Genomic DNA, 19168 nt, shown 5'->3' on the forward strand with positions numbered 1-19168 from the left:
CATAAGTGGGATGCTCATGCTTAGGATGGCGTCGTCTGCGCTTACCAGCTGTGTGCATTCCTCAAAACACTGAAGGACTTTACAGAGGTCTTTCAGCTTCGACCACTGCACACCTGTCAACTCCATGTCTGCTCTCAAAGTGCCTGGGTGGAGTTCCACCTTCTTGCAATGTCGATAATGAGGCGGTGGTTGGCAAGGTGGAGCAATCGCTGCAGCTTCTGCATACGAACGGAGTGTACAGGCGACCGGCGGATGTGCGCGCACAGTCTTCGCACCTTCTGGAGCAGGGCTGTTAACTCCGGATAATTTTTGAGGAAGCACTGCACCACCAGGTTCAAGGTGTGAGCCAAGCAATGTATGTGGCTGAGTTTTGAAAGGGCTATGGCTGCCACAAAATTACGGCCGTTATCACTAACTGCCTTGCCTGCCTCAAGATGTACACTGCCCAGCCATGACTCAGTTTGTCGCTTCAAGTACTCGGCCAGCACCTCGGCGGTGTGTCTGTTGCCCAAACACATCATCTGCAACACAGCCTGCTGACGCTTTCCACTAGCTGCTCGATAGGGGGACACATCGTGTGCAACAGTGGCAGCTGCAGATGGAGTGCTCGTACGACTGCGCTCTGTGGACGAGCTTTCGCTTCTGGAGGAGGAGGAGGAGGGTCGAACGCCTACAGCCAACTGTTTCCTATACCGTGGGCTAGGCAGCACTGTCCCACCACCGCTGTCCCCTGTGGACCCTGCATCCACCACATTAACCCAGTGCGCAGTGATGGACACGTAACGGCCCTGGCCATGCCGACTGGACCATGCATCAGTTGTGAGGTGCACCTTTCCGCTCACTGACTGCTTGAGTGCATGGACAATGCGGTCTTTCACATGATGGTGGAGGGCTGGGATGGCTTTGCGAGAGAAGAAGTGGTGACTGGGTAGGTCATAGCGTGGTACTGCATAGGCCATGAGTTCGCGGAAAGCTGTGCTTTCCATCAACCGAAAGGGCATCATCTCAAATGAGATTAGTTTGGCAATGTGGGCGTTCCTGCTTTTTCCCAACCCGCTGCATGGTGTGACATCACTTGGCCGAGAACAAAGGCCCACATCATCGCATGTGCACTTAACTCCTTGATCAGTCATTCCCTACCCCACCCCCAGGAATGGTCCTAGTCTCCCTCCCACTTGCTCTGGCAGCTGAAACTCAAAAACCTATGATGGATCATGACTTCTCTATGGAAGGTTATGGTGCAGCAGTTTTGGAACCATCTGATTCAGCTGGACTCCCATTACACATGGAGACCAAATACAGATTCACTACTTGGCTTCTACTAGCCGTTTTACATACTCCCTACCCCTGGGTGCTAAAAAGGATCGAGACCCAGGTGGGCATTGGGCCCATTTCAGAGATCTCATTGATGTAACTTGTATACAGCTAAGACATATGATAAATCCATAACTCCTTATGAAATTACGGCTCCTATGCAGCTGGGGGAATTCTTTCATCAGCTAATTAGTTTTACACTCTCAATAGGGATCCATCTTGCCAGGAATAGATTGGTCCCAGCTATCTGCTGGAGGTGTGAATTTAGCTTGGCCATCTACTGAGAATGGTTTCTGGTCTCAGCTTCACACTTTGTAAGAGTACGATAATCTTGAACCGGATATGATAGTTGATTGGCAAGAAATTATAGCACCCATATTCTTCACACTATGCAAACAAAGGATGAATTGACAAATGATTGAAACAATTACTCAATTGATGAGTAATCATAATACCTACATTAACTATGACCACATAAATACACTGAATTACATAGGTTTGATGATTATAGTAGAAAAATTATTTATTTTTTCATTTTTGTGCCTTTGTGAAACATCCTAAAGCTTTTGGACACTAGGATATTTCAGCTGCCAAGAAACACCTGATAGTAAAACAAAAGGAAATGTACCAGCAAACAGTGTGAAAGTTTGTTTCTACAAAAAACTTTAATGTGGTCACTATGCTTGGTCTATCAAGCATGGTGGCTCAGTGGTTAGCATCATAGCCTTGCAGCACTGGGGTCCTAGATTCCAATCCCACAAACAACAACATCAGCAAGTAGTTTGTCCTTTCTCCCCGTGTTTGCGTGGGTTTCTGTCAAGTACTTCGGTTTCCTTCCATACCACAAAGACATACCGATAGGGAATGTAGATTGTGAGACCCAATTTGGGTAGTGCTCGTCATGTCTGTAAAGCGCTGTGGAATCAACGGCGCTATATAAATGAGTAAAATAAATAATTAATAATTTTATCCTCAATACAAACACTAACTGGGCTTCTATGAATTCCCTTTGTATTGTGGTTTCTAGTAACTGCTAGTACTAGGAAAATGCCCAGCTGGAAAAGAGCAAGATCGTCACTAAAACGAGATAACATAAATTAAGAAAAGCAGAAGGATCATCTCCTTGGCTTATTGATTTACATGGTATTATTGTGACGGTATTAAATGATCAGATGTAAAAATAATTGCATGTGTATTATATAGGAAAAATAAATGGCATTCATTTAACATATTCTGCCCTGTGGTATCAAACAATAATGAAATTGTAATTTTGTTTAATATTTTCACAGAATAAAAGTGCCATTGACGCTGTATTTCTTTAATAGATTTTCCAAGAAATTATGTCTGACAATCTGAAAGCTATAAATGGTAAAAATATATATTAATAATATCAATTTTAGGGTAACTGGTTTTTTTTTCTCAAACCATTGAATGCCATAATTTGTAAATTTTAGATTGTTTATTAGCTTCTCTCACATGAATATCAACAAAGAACAAAAAAAGGATTAAAATCAAGCATAAAAAGTGATCATAAATATCCACAATGATAGAAAAATGTGACACCAACTGCATCAGAAGTATGAATGCACACAATGTTGCTATGGTTTAAATTATAAGTGTTTAAAGCCATTTTAAAACAAACTCAGAAAAGATCATGCCCTGTCTCTGGTCTGATAGCATCATACCTCCCTATGATTCTGTTGGCTTTGGCCATTAGACCCATGGACATATCAGGATCCGCATCTATAACATGGGCGCAGAAATACTCCTGCGTTATGTTCTCTTGAAACTGACCTAAACGTAACGTGACTTCATGGAACCTAGTTAGACAGAATTTGAGATTTTATCTGGCTTCACCAAATTTTTTTTTCAACAAAAAACAGTTATAACCATTAATGCTCTTAGGTTGGTCTATAAGTTGTCTGGACCTGTATGCAAAAAAATACTACACAAAAAACAGTAATGACGGGGTCTATGGATGCCAAATGTTTGCTTTTTTGTGTAACCCTACATGGCAGAATGAATCTGTATTTTTTTTTTTTTTTTTTACAATTTCTAGTTCTTTCTTTTATTGTCTGACCTGAAAAGAGTTACAGTTTCATCTTTTCTGCATATGAGAAGAACAAGGATGGCACTCACTGTTCCAATGTTATTCAAGGATAAAAATACATAAGCTCAGGAGCAATGTGTAGAGTACGGACAACAGCCGTTTCGCACTCCTGCGCTTCAACGGGTCCTAATCATTTTCCCAAAGATACAGTACTAAGTAATATACCTTCCAATTTTATTTACTTTTCAAGTAGGTAAATTTAGTAAGGGAGTAACAATTAAAAACAATCAAAATACTTAAAGTTGAATTTAATTCAATTTCTATACTGGACAGAAAAAGTAGTTGGCATCATAAAGTAAAAATAAAACTTGTCCTACCTTGTTATCTGTGTTCTTGTATTGAAATCAAGAGATCTCATGGAGCGTAAAACTTCTATGCATCCTAAATACTGCAGGAAGAAAACAAAACTTGGTAAGAAGAAAATACTTTCAAAGTATTGGTCACGTACATCAATTAGTTTGGATTTTGCAAAGGCCATAGGATATTTTAAAGGCACCTGTGACTATGTATGACAAATCTTACTTACAAACACTGAAACAGCCGGTAATACAGGTACATAACTGACATAGTAAACCTCACATCACTATTTTAAGAAAAAACTGAAGTCGCAGAGAAAGACTGAAACATATTGAGCTTATATACTTATATATAGCTAGTTATTTGAAATCTAACTGGGCCGAAAACCTTCAATAGAAGTTGATCAAACGAGGGTTTGACCAACAACTTTTTCACCCTCCACCTGAACCCCAACATAAAAAGTGATCAGCAATTTCCTGTTTTCCAACAAAATCAATTTTTTAGGGACCACATCCCATTTGAAGTGGTTTTGAGGGTCTATGTGACAGCAAATACCCAAAAGTGACTTCATTTTAAAAACTGCACCCATAAAAGTGCTCAAAATCACATTCTATAAGTTTGTTAACACTTCAGGAGCGTCACAGGAATTACCGTAAAACAATTTGGAAGGCAAAAATAAAAAAAATTACTTTTTCCTCCAAAAATGTTTTTTTAGACACAAATTTTGTATTTTCACAAGGGTAATAGCAGAAAATGTACAGTACAATTTGTTGTGCAATTCTCCTGAGTACACCGATACTCCATATGTGATGGAAAACTACTGTTTAGGCACACGACAGGGCTCAGAAGGGAAGGAGTGCCATTTGCCTTTTGAATCATAAAATTGGCTGGACATCATGTCCTATTTGCAGAGGTCCTGATGCACCTAAGCACTTGAACCCCTCCAAGTGGCCCCATTTTTCTAACTGTGTGGTGAGCAGCTTGAACTCACAGGTGCTTCACAGAATTTTATAACGCTGACACATGAAAATAAAAAAACAAATTTTTCCAACAAATGTTGCTTTAGCTCCAAATTTTCTATTTTCACAAGGGTAACAAGAAAAAACTGACCCCAAGAATTTTTTTCTGAGTACACAACGATTTGGGCAGAGGGCAGGGCTCAGAAAGGAAGGAGCACCATTTGACTTTTGGAGTGCAAGGTTGGCTGGAATAGATAGCAGACGCCATGTCACATTTGCAGAGCCCCTGATGTGCCTAAACAATGGAAATCCACCATAAGGGACCCAATTTTAGAAACTACACAGAATTTTAGAATGTTGAGCTATAAAAATGAAACAATACATTTTTCCCACAAAAATGTTAGTTTTACCCCAATTTTTTCATTTTCAAAAGGATAATAGAAGAAAATGGACTGTACAATTTGTTGTGCAGACCCCGTCTGTAATGAAAAACTATAAACCTAAAACAATACCGTGGCCAACCAGAAAATCCCCTCAGGCCAAAAGCTCACACTTAACAAAAAAACACAATAATCTAAATCATGAATTATATGAAAAAATTCCTAATGACATAAAAGAATGTCTAATAAGTGGAAATATAACCACAATACAAGGAGGATTTTTATAAATGTATTCAATTTTATTACACATATATTATAGCGATATAGTGTCTACAGTCATACCGGGATGATGGTAACAACAGTTCCAAGCCTGATTGTGGTAAGCTGGAATATCAAACATGAACAACTCCCATACAATTTAGAAAGTAAATAGTCAGTTTCTATCATAAAGTATTATCTCAGCATGCTCAATATATCCAAATTGTATAGATAAAATCTATGCTATAGTAGTATCTTATCTAGCTGAGCAATATGGTCCCAACAGGGTTAAATAGTTGAGAAATTAAACACAAGATCAGGCAAAGCGCTGTTCAACAATATCTAGTCAAAATGACTATATTTATCAGATGCAAGGCTAGGAAATCGGTTTGACTGTAGACTCTAGCCCTGAGATGTTTATTGTCTGTCTGGCACTTAATTTCTATCTGTCTATTATGCCATAATTGTTTGGCTGCTATTTCTCTATCTACCTCATCATAAACACTATGTATATCTTTATAATATATGTGTAATAAAATTGAATACATTTATAAAAATCCTCCTTGCATTGTGGTTATATTTCCAGTTATTAGACATTCTTTTATGTCATTAGGAATTTTTTCATATAATTCTTGATTTAGATTATTGTGTTTTTTTGTTTGGTGTGATGTAATGAAAAACTGTTTGGGTGGATGGAAGGGAAGGAGCGCCATTTGAATTTTATGGAGAAGTGCACACGTAGATTTTCGTCCTGCGGATTTTTCCGCGCAGATTTTAAGAAATCCGCAGGTCAAATGACCTGAATTTTTCCTGCGGATTTCTTCCTTTTTTATTGCGGTTTTCCAGCGGTTTTTGTGCTGTTTTCCACTGCGGTTTTCCCCCTGCGGATTTGGAGAATGGAGCAGGTGGAAAACCGCACAAAAGAAGTGACATGCTGCACAAAAACCGCGCGGAAAAAAACGCAGCGTGTGCACAGCGGTTTTTTTTTCATTGATTTACATTGTACTGTAAATCACAGTGCGGATCTGCAGCGTTTCTGTGCGGAAAATCCGCTGCAGATCCGCAGGAAATCTGCATCGTGTGCACACAGCCTTTGGATGGAATAAATTGCAGACATTTGAAAAGCACCTGACATTCCAAAACAGCAGAAACTCCCAGAAGTGACCCCAGTTTGGAAACTACACCTCTTGAGAAATACATCTAGGCATGTAGTAAGCAATGTAAAGCCTCATGTGATTCCCATAATTCCGATAAATTCCATGGGTTGGAATCCTACTATTTCCAAGGTTCTGAGGACTCCAATAGTTGTATAACATTGGGCTGAGTAAATGGAAAATTACCTCTAAAATGTTGCTTTTGCCCAAGTTTTTAATTTTCAGAAGGGGAAGTAGGAGAAAATGAATGTTACAATTCTGTTACCTAATTTATCCTCAGTAACCCAAATACCCCATATGTGGTCGAGAACTACTTTTGAGGCACAGTGCAAAGCTCAGTAGGGAAGATGTACCATATTGGATTGCAGATTTTTCTGGAATGGTTTGAGGGTTCCATATCACATTGGCAGAGTCACTGTCATGCCAGAAAAGCAGACCCCCCCATAAGTGACCACATTTAGCATACTACACCCCTCAATGAATTCATCTAGGGGTGCAGTCAGCATGTTGACACCACATGTGCCTCACAACATTTTATACCATTTACTGATGAACAAAATATAAATACATTCTTACCAGTAAAATGTTGATTTAGCCCCAAGTTTTAAATTTTTATGACTAATAGGGAAAAATTAACCTCCGTTTGTTGTGCAATTTCTCCTGAGCGCGCCAATACCCTACATGTAATTGGGAAATACTTTTCAGGCACAGTGGAAAGCTCAGATGGGAAGGAGCAACATATTATAGTGCAGATTTTGTTCTTATGATTTGCATGTGCCATGTCACATTGGTAGAGTCCTTGAGGTGCCAGAACATAAGTGACCCCATCTTACAAACTACATCGCTCAGTGAAATTATCTAAGGGTGCAGTGATCATATTGCTGCCATGAGTGTGTCACAGAATTTTATACCATTTGGCGGTGAAGAAAAAATAATTACATTTTTACCACAAAAAAAATTATTTTAGCTCCAGATTTTACATTTTCACATACTGTACGGAAAGGGGTAAAAATGGCACCAAAATTTGTCACACAATTTCTGCTGAACATAGCAATACCAGCAATACCACATATGTGACTGTACAGTACTGCTTAGCCACATGACGAGACTCAGGAGGGAAGGAGCGCTATTTGACTCTTGCAGAACAAATTTTAATAGAATAGTTTGCAGACTCCATCTCCATATCCAGAGCCCCTAAGTGGCAAAAGAGCAGAATCCCCCCTTAAGTGATCCCATTTTGGAAATTATAACCCTCTGGAAATTTATTGAAACGTGCAGTGACAATTTTGACTCAATTAGTTTTTTTTTAAAAACAGCAATGGATGTTACTGAATGAAAATTGTAAATCTGCCATTGTAATGCCCTTACATTGTAGTGCCCAGTACATTGTAGTCCCTATACATTGTGGACAGCTCATACTTCTGGAGACATGGACCCAATAAATTAAGCGGGTTCTCATTGCTACAGAAATGCCAAACATTCGGATGCTAACTGTGATTAAGGCACACTGTGGGGCTTAGAAGGGAGGCGAGCAATAGGATTTTGGAATGCAGAATTTGCTGAATTTCTTTTGGCGTGAAGAGCCATTTTGCTTTTCCAGAGTCTTTGTGTTATCAGTAACATGGAATCCCGCTATATTTCCATTGACACATGACAGCCTGGAGTAGGGACTTGTTTTCTTTTGTGTGGATTGAGTTGCAGCCTTTATTGGGAACATTTCACATATCAATTTGGATCACATTTATCCTGTGCTCTTCGCTGAGCACTTGCATTGGGGTTTCCATCTAAATCTCTGAATGACATGATTCAAATGAAATCCCCAATGGATGCATTCGCTATATTAAGGCAGCAGACTATGTCTGGCCTCTTTTCACCATAGATATATTAAGGCAGCAGACTATGTCTGGCCTCTGTTCACCGTAGATGGGAGACCTGGAGGTCATCATGACAATCTCAGAGTGCCATTGCAATGATTGGGCTTTCACGATGACATTGTGGGGACCACCAATCAAAATGGAGATGGGACCCCCCTCACTCTCCTAGCCTCCTAAATGCTGCAATGGATTTTGATTGCTGCATTTATGGGGTTATATGGGGACACCGCACCTAGCCGTAACAACCTGAGCTCGGCTATCACTAACACCGAGCTTACAGCGGTGATCGCGTGGGCATTGTTCCTGTGCCCCACAATCACCATGACATAAGTTTACATCATAAGTCGTCAACCCCTTTACAGCCATGAAGCAAACTTATGTCAAACGTCGTGAAGGGGTTAAAAAAGTTGAGAAATATTATTCAGCACTGTATGGAACTATGTAACAACATCTAAAGTTTAACAAGTATTGTGGTTTGCTTTACACAAATTTCTTTACTCCTTGCTTCCATATGTGCCCTTTTTGGTTTTGCTTCTTTCAGTCTGAAACTTCAATGTGCATATTCCAATACGAACATAGAAAACCATTTCATGAACAACAAATGTATCTAAACTTTTGACCAGTAGAGTATGTCATATATATGGCCAGATTTAGGTGAATAAGTTAGCCACAAAAGTGAATACTTGAAAAAATTGTACTACTAAAGATTTCTAAAAAAAAATCCTTTCGAATTTTACCTTATAAAACATGAAGTAACAAGAATAAGAGAACCAGAACAATCTACTATCAAGTCAAACATTGTATTATATAAAATAGCAGAGAATGATCAATATGGCGCCAGGTATACTGTAAAGATGATACATACAGTATATAACAGTTTTTTTTAACTGGAGTAAACAATATAGCCCCATAAAAAGTGAAAAATACAAACAGAGCAACTGAAATAACAATGTTCACAAGAAACTCTGTAGGAAGGTTTATCTAGTATCAGAAAGTCGTTAAGTATCAGGACATGTAAGGATTAGTGCATGCACATATGAGTTATATTTCTCATATATGGGACTTCAGCAATTATGCTAATGTGTTATTAGGTGCATGTAGTCTTTGATTATACCGAGATGAAAGCTGGCAAGAGAAAACCAAGAGGAAATGTTATATCTGCAAACAAGTGTTAGGACACTTAATAATAATATATTGGTGGATTGACATTGACGTATTGGAAGAATGTGGAAGAATAATTTCAATTGTATTGTGGTGGTGTTTAAGAGTTTAAAGGGGTTGTCCACTACTATAACTTTTTTTTTTATATAAATCTTGCTATTATGTGCCACTCAAAACATCCACTGTGGTTATTTTAGCAATGCTACCTTTTATCATGCTGTAGCAGCACATCCTCAGTGATGACTCCAGCTCTCATGGGGTTAATCGACAGCTTCCTTTCTCCTTACTTACTGAACTCTAATACTACAAGTTCCATGATGCATTGCACTGGCCTGTAAGCCAGCACCTAGCACACCCACTCCTAAACACACCCAAACCCCTCCCTCCTCTCCCTCCTCTATTGTAACATATAGTAAGCACCTAGGCTGATGAGGAGAGGTCGCATCAGGGTCACAAGCTCAAAAGCTGCACCAAGGACTGCACAATCATGGTGATAAAGCTTTTAGCTTTTTCTCTTTATCATCTATTTCATAGTATATATAGTTTAGTATACATACTGTATATGATATAAAGAGATCTCACTGCACATATATCTAAGGGTATGTGCACACGTTGTGAATTCCAGTGCGGATGTTTCCGCACAGAATCCGCATCTCTTGCCAGAAAACGCAGATGCGTTTTTGATGCGTTTTTCATGTGTTTTTTACATGCGGATTTGTTTGCGTTTTTGTAAGCTAAATAAAGATATGTTATTTAACAACAAAAAAGAAAGATTTGTGATGTCATTTCTGTCCAAACTCGACTATTACATTTGTCCAACCCACACTCCATTACACAAACAGATAGAGAGATAGATAGATATGGGATAGATAGATACATACATAGATATATCTGTCCATATATCTATCTATAGATATAACCATAGCTATATCCATAGATATAGCTATAGATATTTCCATAGATATATCCATATCTATGTTTATTAATGAGCAAAGTGTTTCATAAAAAAAAATGAAAAAAAAAGGCGTGGGGGGCCAATATTTGTAGCCTGGGAAGGGGATAATACCCATGGCCCCTTCCCAGGCTATAAATATCAGCCAGCAGCTGTCTGCATAGCCTTTACTGGCTATTAAAATTATTAAAATAGGGGGACCCCAGAAAAAAATGACGTGGGGTCTATTTTATAGCCAGAAAGGATACACAGACAGCTGTGGGCTGATATTCATAGCCTAGGAAGGGGCCATGGATATTGCCCCCCCCGGCTTCAAATGCCAGCCTGCAGCCGCCCGAGAACTCCGGTGTAGCGGTGGGATATGGGGTAATAAGGGGTTAATGTCACCTTGCTATTGTAAGGTGACATTAAGCCCGGTTAATAATGGAGAGGCGTCAATAAGACGCCTATCCATTATTAATAGTACATTAATAAAGGGTTAAAAAAACACACACATATGAATAAAGTATTTTATTTAAATAAAATACAACACGGTTTTCATATTTTTATTACACGCCCAGATCCAAGCCACGCCCTCGGTCTCCTATAATAAAAAGTAAAAAAATAAACCAACCGTACGAGTGTCCCACGACGATCTCCCCTACAGAACAGTGACAGCAGGTGATGTCACTGATCTATAGGGCCTTCCAGTGATGAACTGACAGGAGACCATGGCTCCTGCAGTGCATCACTGAGGTTGCCTGAGTTCAGGCTCTCACTTTACAGCAATGCTGCGTGAGAATTAGGGTTACAGTTACAGGCCCTCTTTCCCGGAGGGGATTCACAGCGGAGGATTACCTCCGCCTGTTATTTCATTGCGGGAGCCGCCTTAGAGCACTGACATCACCTAATGTCAGTGTTCTACACCGGAGATTGTCGTGGGACCCTCGTTATTAACTGGACTACGGCGGAAAGGTAAGTATAGGTTGGTTTATTATTTTTATTAAAGGAGACAAGGGCTTCGGGGAATTAGGTGATTGGTAAGTATGTACTCTATGTTATGTGTTGTATGTTATATGTTGTATGTTCTGTATGGTTTTTTTTGTTTGTTTTTTTTACATTCAACACATTAGCCAGATGATGGGACTACTACTGTTCTATCATTGGCTAATGTGTCACTCACTGTCAGTTTAGCAGGCATAGCCCGATGGGACTTGTAGTCCCATCGGACGATGCCTGCATACACATACACACGCACACATATACCCCGGCACAGCCCACAGGCACCCTGGCACAGCCCACAGACACCCCCCACCGCACAGCCCGCAGACACCCCAGCAACCCGCAGCACAGCCCAAAGCCCCGTCTGCAGTGCTGTGTCTCCATACTGGGCTGTGATGTGCGGTGCAGCACCGCCCACAGTCCAGTCACTCTTGATGAGTGACAGCAGTCTGTGGAGGCTGTGTCACGACTGTTGATGATGTCACGTCAATTTCCAGAGTCAGTAACTTGACGTGCCATCAGCGGATATTAGCAGCGGCTGCAGCCTGAGGGTCACGTGACCCAGACTCAGCCGCCGGCATATCGCCGCTCACAGGAAATATTGACAACAGAAGGTATTTACAGAATTCATTAGGGACCCCAGGGGGATACATTGGGGGGTTAATATAAAGTAGTGGACAACCCCTTTAATGTATCAGTTGTAGGTGGATTGCACCAGTTCTCGCTTCCGACATATTTGAAGGATTTTATGTGGCTGGACATTTAGGATTACATATTTAGTGTTTCATCATTTTAAATTTGAAAACATAGGCCAATCTTTAAAGGGAATCTGTCAGCAGATTTTTGCTATGTAATCTGAGAGCAGCATGATGTAAGAGCAGAGACCCTGATCACAGTGATGTGTCACTTACTGGGCTGTGTTTTGCTGTTTCAACACAATCCTGTTTAATCAGCAGGATATTTTCACTTCAAGACAACTGGCCTCATACCCCCAGGTCTGATTAGCAGCCTTCTAGCAATGTTGTCCAAGGAAAGCTGTAATCAGTGGTGCAGGGTTATACAGGGTTAAACATTTTGAGCGCTACTAGATCTGCAGTGGAAAAACTGTGATTCTTTCATACCTTCTGTACCACGTAAACTAAATGATATATCGATTTAATTGGGGTCTTTGCACCAACAACATGCTGCAGTCAAAATTACATAGCAGATATCTGCTGACAAATTCCCTTTAATCATAACCTATTTATCCATAGGAAGTAAAAAATAACCTCATCAGAAAGATGCTAATTCCATTTTAGGGGAAATTAGAAAATCAGAATAAATCCATTGAATCCACAGAAATTTTGTATACCTAACCGGTATTATTAGACTTTTCAGGAAAGTCATCCAGACCTTCCTTTTACTTGTTTAGTGAATTGGCCATCATAACATTGTTCCATTGACTTCCATAGTCTCACATGCCATCCATAATCTGTTCATCCCCAAATAGAAAAACTCAATGTTCAATCTGTATTGGTGCTGCAATCGGTCCATTCCCAGAAATTTAGTTGCTTTTTTCTGCAAAATCTATGCCTCTTTTAATGCATCCCATCATTTTCTTTGCCTTGGCAGCAGCAGCCTGGTCCTGGTCACTAATGGTAAGTTTACTGCCCACCAGTACACCCAAGTCTTCTTCACCATAGATGAGCGAATATTTCAATGTTCAGTTCGGATTCCGATCTCTGAATTTGCAATATTCGCCAATTTTTTCATCGAATATTCGCCGAACATAACCCAACGCCATTACAGTCAATGGGAGGCAAAAACAAACGCATACATAACACCTTATAACTGCCCCAAAAGCTGCCAAAACTCATCAAATGAGGGACAGACACCTGGAAAGTGACCTCAATTCACCCACAGTACAAATTGTAGCATGGCACTGAAGCAATCAGCCAGGCATGAGGTATCGGGGTCTGGGCCAGCATTTACAGCTTTCAATTGAACGTCACAGTAAGACTAGGTGAGTGAGGGATTAGTGTAGGCCTCCTGTACTGGGAACCCTGATACCACATGCAACAGCTCAACTTGCTTTCATGCTCAGCCACACTCAGGTGGCACAAATGCCATATACGGTAAATTTTGCAGACTACCATTGTCAGAAAAATGTAAAGATAGTGTAATGCAGTGACCCCTGTGACAGCTAGGGGCGCTATTTGGGCTCCCCAGGTCATGCATACAGGCGTTCCCTCTGTGGTGATGCAGAAACAGTGACTGGCAGGGTTATGAATGGCCGATATATGTCACAGGGATGGATGCTCCCTGAGATGCAACCCGGAGTGTTTTATTATTAGTGCACTTGAGCACTAATATAACGGTTAGTGCACCTGGGTCCGGATTGCAGGTAGCTATGAGAGATGGAAGGTTCAGGCTACTCATATTACCTAACCTTTGGGTGAGGGTGCTGGATGTACCCCTGTTTTCTTTCAGGACCTGCAGGTATTTTCAAGGACCTGCGGTGAGGTCATGACCAGGTGACCAGCCATGTGATCCATACGTCACCTGGGGGTGGGGTTACAGCCTACATAATGAAGGTGTGTTTAGCACATGAGAGAGTGTTGGGAGTCTGGATTGTGCACAGACTTCCATGTGTCCAGGTGGGACACTACAGAGTTGTCTGTAACCTGGGAGTTAGAAGGCCTCCTGTGTGTGTGAATCCAGGCCAACCCTGCTTGCTGGATATCGCACAGCCTGGGGAAGCAGTGCTGGCTTTCCTGAACCAGAGGAACAAGGTCTGTGAGATACATCCAGAGTGGACGGTCGGACAACTGTGAGTGGCACTGACCTCGGTCAGTAAGAGACTGTACTGTCCTATGGAACTGAGTGTTTAATGGACATTGCCCGGCCTGTGTGTGAATAGGGTCTGAGGGAGCAAAGCCCTGTTTATGGACATTATTATTTTATGTTGCCGGACCTAAAGGCTGACTACTCTGTGTTTGTGCTGCTGGGGATATGGAGCAATAAACCCAGGAGAACTTTTAAGGAAATTGAGTCTTCCTGCATGTTATAGCGCTGCCAAGCGGGCGTTCCCCAATGCACTCAGTGAGCATTGCCTTACAATAGTAACATGGGTAGATGACTCAAAGAGAGTGGAGGAATGCCGGTATCGGAGGCCTACTGATACAGGCAACACACATGATGAAGACCCAACTAGGAATCGACACATTTACAAACATTTCTTGGCAGACACCAACAAAGTGTCATCAATTTCACCACAGTAGAAATAGTCCAATAGGGACCGACAGGTCTTCCACTACACCAACCCAGCAGATGGACACCCAAGCAGGACTGTTCACATTTCCACAAATTAGTGTTAGCATCTCCTGCAGCAGCAACAGCAGGAGCATAAGTCCCACTTAAGATATCAGAGACTGCAATTACGCGAGAACAGTGCAGCACACTAAAAATTACAACATCCAGTAATAGAAGTTGTCAGTTGTCTGTGGATAGGACATTACATTGTTGGTTCAACAGTGCTTTCAGAAACATTAACACCTACCGCACATACACCTCGAACACCAAGGCTAATCTTACTTCCACCACAACCTTGCTTTTTCCCAGTCATGTTGCTCAGGTAGTGTGCTTGGAGCGCACTATTAGCGCACTATTAGCAACTAAAAATTAGATTTTTTTACTCTGCAAAACCTCTGCACACAGGGGAATTTCAGTGACACAAAATTAGAAGGTGAAATATGGCATGAAGAATCACTTTACTCACAGAAGAAAGATTTTTTTCAGTGCGGATGAGGCCTTTATTACAAAGAATCTCTGCTCCAAAAAATTTCAAAGTGAGATGTCCCCTACTGTATGACGTTCATAGTTCATAACAGATTTTTTTTTTAGTTTTTTTTGTGTGGATGAGGCCTGTATAAATAACACTGACTACATGTTCCAAACAATTTCTACATTTGATGCCCCCTACTGTATTACGTTAGTAGCAGAAGAATTTTTTTGGGGCCTGTCGATGAGGCGTTATAACACTGACTACATGTTCCAAATAATTTCAAAGTGAGATGTCCCCTACTGTATTACGTTAGTAGCAGAAGCAATTTTTGGGGCCTGTCGATGAAGCCTGTATAACAGACTAGATGCTCAAACTCAAACTGAAATCTCCCCTTCTGTATCATGTTAGTAACATAAAAAAAATAGTTTTAGTGTGGATGAGGCCTGTATAATCTAGAAAATTGTCCGTGGCATTGGAACGTCCTCTTTCCTACAGTTGCTGCTGGTAAGGTGCAGGTTTGCCGGAGAAATATGGCCGACTTATCATTACATGAACTGATCAGGAAAAGGGGCATGACGACGACAGGAATGGGATTGTACAACAGGATCAATAACAGGGCGGCTATGGGAGGTATGGGAGGATCCAGCCTTCAACGATTACTCATTTACCCATCAACAATTACCAGAGAGTGTTTGATGCTTGTCAGAAGATAGGTGTAACAGATGCACGTCTCAAGTTAGTCATAATAATAATCTTTATTTATATAGAGCCAACATATTCTGCAGCGCTTTACAGTTTAACAGTTCCAAACATAAGTAATAAGTAACAACGCTAACAATACAATAATTAAAGCAAAATAAGATGACCCTGCTCGTGAGAGCTTACAATCTACAATGAGGTGGGGGAGATGCAATGTACAGGTGTGTATTTACAATGGTGTATTTACAATGATGGTCCAGCCATCTTGAGGGATGGATGGAGATAGTGAATGGGCTACACATGCACACTTACACATAGAATGACTGTGATTAGTGAATGTGATAGGCCGCGCTGAACAAATGTGTTTTGAGGGAGCGCCTGAAACTATGCAAATTGTGGATAGTCCTAATTTCTTGGGGTAGAGCATTCCAGAGGATTGGCGCAGCGCGGGAGAAGTCTTGGATTTGGAAGTGGGAGGTACGGATTAGCGCAGAGTTTAGTCGAAAGTCGTTTGCAGAGCGCAGCGGTCGGTTAGGCCGATAGACAGAAATGAGGGAGGAGATGTAGGGGGGTGCTGCACTGTGGAGAGCTTTGTGGGTGAGAACAAGTACTTTGAATTGGATCCTATAATGAATAGGCAGCCAATGTAAGGACTGGCAAAGAGCGGACATGTCTGAGTACCGATTAGCCAGATGGACGATCCTGGCCGCTGCATTAAGTATGGACTGGAGAGGGGATAGTCGAGTAACGGGGAGGCCAATTAATAGTGTTGCAGCAATCCAGGCGGGAGTGGATCAATGCTACAGTGAGGGTTTTTGTTGTTTCCATGGTGAGAAATGGGCGGATTGTAGAGATGTTCTTTAGGTGTAAGCGGCAAGAGAGGGCAAGATATTGTATATGAGATGTGAAGGAGAGATTGGTGTCAAACATAACACCCAGACGGTGCGCCTGCTACCGGGGTGTTATTGTGGTGCCACCCATGGAGAGTGATATGTCAGATTTAGGGAGGTTAGTAGACGGCGGGAGCAGAAGAAGTTCAGTTTTGGAGAGGTTGAGTTTCAGATTGAGAGCGGACATGATGTTGGAGACTGCGGACAGACAGTCACTGGTGTTCTTTAGTACAGCGGGGGTAAGGTCGGGGAATGACGTATATAGTTGTGTGTCATCAGCATAAAGATGGTACTGAAAGCTAAATCTGCTGATGGTCTGTCCAATTGGGGCTGTGTAGAGAGAGGAGAGAAGAGAAGGGGGCCAAGGACTGAGCCCTGAGGTATCCCGACAGCGAGAGGAAGAGGAGATGACATGGAGCCAGAGAAAAAAAACACTGAAGGAGCTGTCAGAAAGATAGGAAGATAACCAGGAGAGAGCAGTGTCCTTAATGCTAAGTGACTGGAGCCTAGAGAGTAGAAGATGGTGGTCAACAGTGTCAAAAGCTGCAGATAGGTCAAGGAGAACGAGCAGAGAGTGGTCACTGTTACGTTTTGCTGTCAGAAGGTCATTGGTCACTTTGAGTGCAGTTTCAGTCTAATGTAGGGGGCGGAAGCCGGACTGTGAAGGGTCTAGAAGGGAGTGAGTGGAGAGGTAATGGGTAAGGCGGGAGTAAACTAGGCGCTCCAAAAGTTTAGAGATGAAGGAGAGATTGGAGACTGGTCTGTAGTTGTTTGTGCAGGATGGGTCGAGAGCAGGTTTCTTTAGTAATGGAGTAATGATGGCATGTTGGAAGGAGGATGGAAAAATGCCTGAGGAGAGGGAGAGATTAAAGATTGCAGTTAGGTGAGTTGTGACGACTGGAGAGAGAGACTGGAGGAGATGTGAGGGAATGGGGTCGGTAGTGCATGTGGCAGGACGAGAAGAAGAGAGGAGTCTGGAGACTTCTTCTGTGCTTGGATCAAATGTGGAAAGTGAGCCAGGAAGGGATGGGAGTCACAGCACTTGGTGGTTGGGAGCAGATTTTCTGACAGATATTATCTATTTTTTCTGTAAAGTGGGAGGCCAGGTCATCAGCACAAATGTCTGTGATAGGGGCTTGTGCTTTTGGCCTGAGGAGGGAGTGAAAAGTGTCAAAAAGTTTCTTGGGGTTGTTGGCTAGTGAGGAGATCAGGGTGGTGAAGTAGGTCTGTTTGGCGAGGTGAAGGGCAGTGTTATAGGTGCTTAACTTAAATTTGAAGTGGATGAAGTCTTCTGGTGTGCGTTTGCGATGTGAGCCAGGGCTGTTTTACTCTGTGCTTGGAGGTTCTGAGGGTGAGGGGAGCTACTTGGTCAAGAGTGCTTCTAAGAGTGTCGTTGTAGTGACGAACAGCCAGATCAGGACAGGAAAAAGAGGAGATTGGGGACAGTGATGAGCATAGGGAGTCTGAAAGTGTCTGAGGGTTAATGGCTTGTAGATTTCTGACTGTGTGGTAGGTAGGAGTGAGCTGGGGTGGGCGAGGATTTGTGAGCGTGAAGGAGAGAATGTTGTGGTCTGAGAGTGGAAGCGGTGAGTTATTTATGTGGGAGATTGAACAGGGTCGGACAAAGACCAGATCAAGGGTGTTACCGTCCTTGTGTGTCATAAAAGATGCCACTGAGAAATTGGATGCCAAAGATGCACATAATCTAGAAGACAGGCTCAAACCAATTTCAAACTCAGATCTCGGCTGCTGTATTACGTTTGTAAAAAAAAATAAAATAAATTTTAATGTGCAACAGCTCTGCACACAGAACAATTTCAATGCCACTAAGTGAAAAGTTTGGATATAGCGGGCTGTGTCACGTATAGCAACAGAAAAAATAAATATTTTAGTGTACGAGAGAGGTCTGCGGACAGCTTCATATCAATTACAATGCAGGCTACAGCGGGCTGTATCACATTTAGCAACAGAAAAAATTATACATTTTTTTGATATGTGCAGACAGCTTTATATCACCACCAGAAAAAGACAATGTGGGATACGGCAAGTTGTATCACATTTAGCAACAGAAAAAATTATAATTTTTGCTTTTAATGTGCGTTAGGTCTGCAGACAGCTTCATATCATAAAATTACACCGTGGGATACGGTGAGCTTTATCACGTTTTGCAACAGAAAAAAATTATATATATTTTTTTAATGTGCATGAGCTATGCACACCGTTGAATTTCACCGCCACTAAATAACAAGGTGAGGTATGGCATTGTGAATCACTCTAGCAAATGCCCCCAAAAAATATTTCTTCATGCACAACAGCTCAAATCACAGAACAATGTGACCACAGCACTTAATGACAAGGTGGGATATGGCAGGCTGT

At 41.5% G+C, this 19168-nt stretch overlaps 1 protein-coding gene across 1 annotated transcript in view; it reads right to left on the reverse strand.

Annotated features, from left to right (window-relative positions):
* The window catches only part of SHC3 (SHC adaptor protein 3), a 268874-nt gene that overhangs the window by 220182 nt on the left and 29524 nt on the right, over window positions 1–19168 (reverse strand). Inside the window, exon 2 of the mRNA XM_073575323.1 lies at window positions 3742–3812. Within this exon, the coding sequence (XP_073431424.1) occupies window positions 3742–3812 (71 nt within the window). The remainder of the gene's footprint in view (window positions 1–3741; window positions 3813–19168) is intronic.

The sequence above is a fragment of the Dendrobates tinctorius genome, unplaced genomic scaffold (genome assembly GCF_039654945.1).
Source record: "Dendrobates tinctorius isolate UK_male_01 unplaced genomic scaffold, ASM3965494v1 ptg000044l, whole genome shotgun sequence".
Lineage (NCBI taxonomy): Eukaryota > Metazoa > Chordata > Amphibia > Anura > Dendrobatidae > Dendrobates > Dendrobates tinctorius.